Here is a 6,609-nt window from a genome sequence, read left to right on the forward strand (position 1 = left end):
TCAAAAGGTTTTAAATCATTCCAAAAAAACAACTGGAAGCCACGCAAATGATTGGAAAAGCAAAGAAATTTGACGCTTTAAGCGATGATTCCTTGAAAGTTGAGAAGGGACAGAGTGGATTCTAGTGTGCTCACGTGCAGAGGCGGATCTGAAAGATAAACTTCAGAATAAAGAATGAGAAAAAAAAACATCCTCCCACATAGAAAGGAATATTCCAAGTGAGTGCCCTATCACAGAAGTTTGCAGGTGAGAATTTATAAATCGGCATCATCAGTGCTCTGTTGAATCAGATTATTCGGCCAAACATGTCGAGGTTAATAAGTGGTGCAGTAGAGTTGCAGGTGTCTGCAAGTTCTTTGTGGAAATGTTTGAGCAGGGAACTGGCTCATCTTTTGCCAAAACTTGTGCCCAAGATGATCTCTGGTATTCAGATACTAGAGGGGGACGGTGGCTTGGGCACTATATTGCTGCTGAGATTTGAATCCGGTAATAAAAGATTATTTATAGTTATTTTTATTAAAGAATAATCTATCATATTTAGAAATGTTTTTGGTGAGAAATGTTTGGTTGATATTTTTTGAAAATCATTCAGTGTGATTATTTTCAAAACTAAATGAATCATATTGGATGGTTAGAAACTCGTTTACCAAACATGCTTGATGTGATTTCTACCAAAAGTGTTTCTAAATATTTAAAATATAGATCATAGAATCTTAAATTTAAATACTATACTTAGTTGTCATTTCATTATCACTAAATAGTTTTATACTTAGTTGTCATTTGATTTGATTAGTGATTTGAAAATCATTTCAAAAATAGTCTAGAGGTAGTTCTATGTGCTATAACCTTGATAATGAGGAGTTTAGAGGTAGTTCTATGTGCTATAACCTTGATAATGAGGAGTTTAGTCTCCAGAGATTAGGGGTTTGAACGGGATAAGCCAACCAAAAAACAAAACAAATCATTTTAAAATTGTAAAAAATAAACTCTCATTTATAGAGTTCAGGCTTCTGTGATCTATATCAAGTTTGTGATAGATTTTTTGGCGAAAATAATTTTGACCCCGGTCCTAGAGTCAAACTAGCCTTTGGTCAAGTTAGCCGTTGGAGGCTCTGCTCATACAATTTAACTTGCTAGATTGGATCTGTTTCTTCAACTTGTCCTGACGATGAACCACACTAGTTGGTTCGAAACGCGTTGACAAATGATATTCCATGTGATTTTCGCCAAAAAATCTCTCACAAATAAACTCTCGTGTTAACTAAAAAAACAGGCAATTAATTATCAAATCCTCTCTGCTTCTCTATAAATCTTTCACCATCACTCTTATTGGAAAATCATTCCACAATCCATTCTAATTATCTTTGTATTCTATGTGCAGGTGTAGGTGGGAGCAATTATCAGAGGGAAAAAATAGTTGAGATGGATGATGGAAAACGTGTGATTGCAAATGAGGTACTGGATGGAGGATACAAAGAAATGGGATTCAGTTATTTTAAGACCCGGTTCGAACTGAAAGAAAGGGGAGAATCGTTGACATGTGCAGAATGCACAGTTGAATACCAGACCGTCGGAGAACAAGGTCGTTCGCCAGAAGAAGCACTACAAGCGAGCTTCTTCATCTTGAAATCCATGGAGTCGTACTTGCTATCAAAATGAGACATCTCTTTGGCAGACAATTTTTTCGGTTTCCAATATGCCGTGGCCTTTAAAGTTTACATAAAATCTTCTGTTATATAGGGATAATGTCCTGTAGATAGATTTATTTAAACTGTTTTATAATATTGTTGTGTTTCAATTTGATTTGTCTGTATTTTTTTGATGTGTTTGATGTGTTATTTATAGGTTAGTAGTGTAGAGGATACGAGCAATATAAATGTAAGTGTTATCGTCAATTTGGGTCTCTAGAATTTGCATTATTCATACGCTACTAGAGGATATAAGCAATATAAATGCAAGTTTCATCATCAATTAAACTCTCTAAAATTTTGGTAGTTGAAATCGATTTACAAGCAATCCTACCAATATTATATAATGTATTAAAAAATATTATATTCAATTTCATTAATATAAATTGCGAAAAGTGAATAAAGATATTTGTATTTTATAACATTGTGTTCTTAGAACTGTTTTCATCTGTACAATGTGGTAAACAATATTCTTATTTTTAATATCTCATAGATTCTGGAAATGAAATAAAACATTTTCATTTTGTAACTTTTTTCATCTGTATCTTGTGTTAAAACAATTTTATTAAAACACATATTCTTATAGTTAATGTCCCACATATTCTAAGAATAAAAAATATGATATTCTAATTTATTTTATCAGGTCATCTGATCAGAATATCTTTTTACAACTTAGTTTTATTTATAAAATTATCTGATTAGAATATCTTTTTACAACTTAGTTTTCTGTATAGTATGTAGAAGAATAAATTTATGCTGCCTGTGAGTAGATAAACAAATGTATGCTCCCTGTGAGGAGATATGAAAAACATAAAATTACATTATATAATATAAAACATGTAGTTGGGAACAACCTAATGTGATAGATGCTAGATAATTAGTGTAGAATTAAAATCTGTAACATATAAATTTGGGTTTTAATGTTAATTAGATATATTTGATATTTAAAGTGATTAGTCAGAATAAATCTGATTCTTCTTCTATTTTAATTTAATTTTGACAAATAATTAATTTTATATTAAAAATATTGTTATAAGAACTTTGTTTTATATTATTAAATTTTTTTTTTTTAAATATCTTACTCTTATCTATTAAAAAATAGCATTAACTTAATTATATAAATTTTGATATTAAATTAATAAAACAATTAATATTTTCCAATCTTTTCTATTAATAAAAAGTGATATTTACTTATCCTACATTCACCTATCAATGTTTACATAAAGTCCAAGAAAATTCAGGTATAAACTTTAGATACATGGTAAAAATGTTTGTGTATGGTTTTTCTTAAGAAAATTCATGTATAAACTAGTAACCATAGGATAAAAAACTGTTTGATCAAATGCATCCAAAACTCACGTTTAAAAATGTTTGTGTATGTTTTTTTAAGAGAATTCATGTATAAACTAGTAACCAGAGGATAAAAAACTGTTTGATCACATGCATCCAAAACTCACTTTTGGAAATTAAAAACTGTAGGTGGTATATGGGTCTTTTTTAAAAGGAAATTGATGTATAAAATTACTAATTATATGAAGGAAAAAAATGTCTTATATGGTTTTCTTCCCCTGCAGTAAGGATGTTGATGTGAGTTTGGAAATAAGATTAGTAAGTAATGAAATGCATTTTCATTTTGGAAGTCCAAGCATTTAACGGTTGCCTGAGGAAATTAGCAATTTTAATTTGGAACTATAATGCCGCAGGATTTCCATAGCAATTCCTTTGGAAGAGCATTGGTGAGAATATGCAAGATTAATATTGAAACATTTGAGAGAGGATCTCAATGTTCTGATTTGAAAAGATTGCAATGAAATAGTTTGTTGCAGGTTCTGTTATGTCTGCATCCTGCCTTTCCTCTTTCAATATGCATATTAACTAACTAGAAATTTCGTTTTCATTGAAATTTTCAGTGGGATTGACAAGGTGGGTAGGGAAGTGTTCAGAGGTTTTACCACAAAAAGAGTTTGTGGAAAAAAGTTCAACAACCTTTCTGGTACAACAAAACACGTAAAAGTCTAATGCTAGCAATTGAAACCTAAAACTAAATTGATATATTGAAAGTTTTGGTTTTTCAAAATTTCAAGTTGATCCCCGCAAAACTATATACCAACGAGACATTTAGAACGGTTCTTCTAGGTGAAAATGAAGAGGGGTAAGGTGGCAACGTTGAAGTTAGACCCATTATAGTGCTGCTTTTTAGTCTTGCTGTTCTAAATTAAATAGCTTAAAAAACAGGGAATAAAATGTAAAAACTTTCTTCTCAGTTTTGAAAGATGTAGATATTGAGTAATGTGACAGAGCAAAGGCATTTCAAAGAACCTATTTTTAAGACTTCCAAAAACTTCAAAATATTTAGTTATGTATATCTCTACAAACTTTATTTTTCTTGTTTGTTAATGAAAGTGATCCGTAAATTGTGGTGGATATTTTACTAGACAATTTTAATAAAATAATAAAATGCAGAATTTCTACATTATTATAGTTTTAGATCTCATGCTTTTGTGATCCATAATGTAGATATAAGTCTTTTGGATTAATCACATTGTTAGGATTTGGTCGACGTTTGGAACCAACTAATGAACTAATGTGGTTCATCCTCAGGACAAGGTGAGAAATCAATCAATCTAGAGGAATAAATAGCATGAATGGATCATTGTCGAGTGTTTGCCGTTGAGAGTTAGCGGAGTGTTTGTTGTTGGCTTTTGTGATCCATAATGTAGATATAAGTCTTCTCGATTAATCACATTGTTAGGATTTGGTCGAGGTTTGGAACCAACTAATGTGGTTCATCCTCAGGACAAGGTGAGAAATCAATCAATCTAGAGGAATAAATAGCATGAATGGATCATTGTCGAGTGTTTGCCGTTGAGAGTTACCGGAGTCTTTGCTGTTGAGAATTAGCCGCTCGTGAATTAGTTAATAAAGAAAGTAAAATATTATTTAATAATTAGTGGTACTTAGATATCTAATAAAATATTATATATTTAAATTAAAAATTGTTGTTATGGAAATAAAATATATTATTTCAATATTATTGATTTATATAATATAATTATTTATCAATAATATTAATTTATATAGCGGAGTCTTTGCTGTTGAGAATTAGCCGCTGGTGAATTAGTTAATAAAGAAAGTAAAATATTATTTAATAATTAGTGGTACTTAGATATCTAAGAAAATATTATATATTTAAATTGAAAATTGTTGTTATGGAAATAAAATATATTATTTCAATATTATTGATTTATATAATATTGAGTGGGCCTAATGGTTAAGAGCATGTGTTTCCTCCTAAGAGGTCACAGGTTCAAAACCAGAGGGGGGTAGAGTATGTATGCCTTCGTAGACTTAGCAGTCAAATCGCTGCCGGGAGGTGGGTCCCTTGTCCCACAAACAAGGGGGTCTCATACACCAATTTGGTGTCTGGCTTGGCTGTGACCTTAAAATGAATATTATTTATTATTTATTATTATTATAATTATTTATCAATAATATTAATTTATATAATATTATTAATTATGGGTTGACTTATTCTTATTTAGTTGAAAACTAGTTGTTGGGAAAAATTCAATTCAAAATATTTTATTTATTAAAATTACCAATAATTTGTTATTACTAATTATTTCAAAAGATAATTTATTAATATATTCAACTTATATTTATATAATTATAATTTGTGAGAGGTTAGCCTATTTCCTTTAAATAGAAATAAAGTAATGTTGGATTATATAAACAAGAGTTTTTAGGTTAATAATTAAAGAAGTTTACATCATGATATATTATTAGGGGTATACATATTTTAGTAGTATTAATAAACTTCATAATATAAAAATAAAAATAAAAGGAAGAGGAGGATCCAAAATTTTATAGGAATTCAAAGAGATAAAAATAATCTAAATTCTAAAGGGTCCCAAAAAAACAATGAGACTCCTAAATGGGGGGTTTGAATTTAAAACTAATAACTACAATTAAAAGCACATGAAATGGAAGAATATTAATAAGGATAATAAGGGGAAAATGATGAAGCCAGACAAAACTATAAGTGGATCAGAAAGGAGAAAGAATCACGAAGAGAGAGCCAGAATCCAGGTCTTACTAAATTTCCAACCATCGTCCCTATTCAGATTTTTGGCATGCTTCTCAATCTCAATCGTTTCCCTAAGTTTCCTGTGGTGGAAATGATCAACCCTAGCAACGACCTTGGAATCTTCAATGCAGACATGGTGTTTCGATTTCTCTGCATGCTCGGCTAGGGTTGATGTGCGGGATCGATTGTGTCTAATATCTGCAGCATGTTCATTGATTCTCAGTTTAATAGACCTACATGTTTCTCCAATATAGGGAATACCACAGGAGCAGGGAACAAGGTAGACCCCTTTCGTGTCCTTAGGGTCAATAGGGTCTTTAACTGACCTAAGAGAATTTTTAATGGTGTTGAGAGGCTTGAACAAAGAGGAGACATTAATCTTCCTAAGGATATGGGCAATCCTATCTGTGGTTCCTTGGATATACGGTAGATGAACCTTGGAGATAGGATCGGTACGAGCACGTTTAACTCTTGGCGCTTTGCAGGCCTTGTGAAAGGCCTTGAGGCTTTGAGATCTGCTATACCCATTATTTTTAAAAACCTCGAGAAGATGAGATTTCTCCTGCTCGAGGTGGCTATCATCAGAGATTCTTAGAGCATGAGTAGCAAGAGTGTTGAGAACCCCGAATTTCTGAGCCAGGAAATGATGAGAACTGGCATGGAGATATTATTCCGTGTGAGTCTTCTTTCAAAAAACTTGGTGACAAACGGAACCATCATCCATCCTTGAAAGGAGAATGTCAAGAAAGGGAAGACATCCATTCTCTTCAATTTCCATCGTGAACTTGATGGAGTCTGATTGAGAATTTAGGTGAGTAAGAAACATATTCAGCT

The 6,609-nt window shown here is 31.4% G+C and overlaps 1 protein-coding gene across 1 annotated transcript; it reads left to right on the forward strand.

The window, feature by feature from the left end:
• Positions 1-305: 305 nt before the first annotated feature.
• LOC149210182 (phytohormone-binding protein CSBP-like) lies at positions 306-1,684 on the forward strand. Its single transcript, XM_089394368.1, has 2 exons — positions 306-486; positions 1,382-1,684. Exons 1-2 carry the CDS (start codon positions 306-308, stop codon positions 1,657-1,659), a joined length of 459 nt encoding a protein of 152 aa, XP_089250494.1. The 3' UTR covers positions 1,660-1,684.
• The last annotated feature ends 4,925 nt before the right edge of the window (positions 1,685-6,609 follow it).

This window comes from Pinus tabuliformis, chromosome 1_2, assembly GCF_031772625.1.
Source record: "Pinus tabuliformis cultivar Carrire ecotype Pingquan chromosome 1_2, CPIR1, whole genome shotgun sequence".
In the NCBI taxonomy this organism is placed as follows: domain Eukaryota; kingdom Viridiplantae; phylum Streptophyta; class Pinopsida; order Pinales; family Pinaceae; genus Pinus; species Pinus tabuliformis.

Coding starts and splice junctions, on each gene's coding strand:
- LOC149210182 (XM_089394368.1), top strand. CDS start 306: ATGTCGAGGTTAATAAGTGGTGCAGTAGAGTTGCAGGTGTCTGCAAGT. Junction 487..1,381: donor GCTGCTGAGATTTGAATCCG/GTAATAAAAGAT, acceptor TTCTATGTGCAG/GTGTAGGTGGGAGCAATTAT.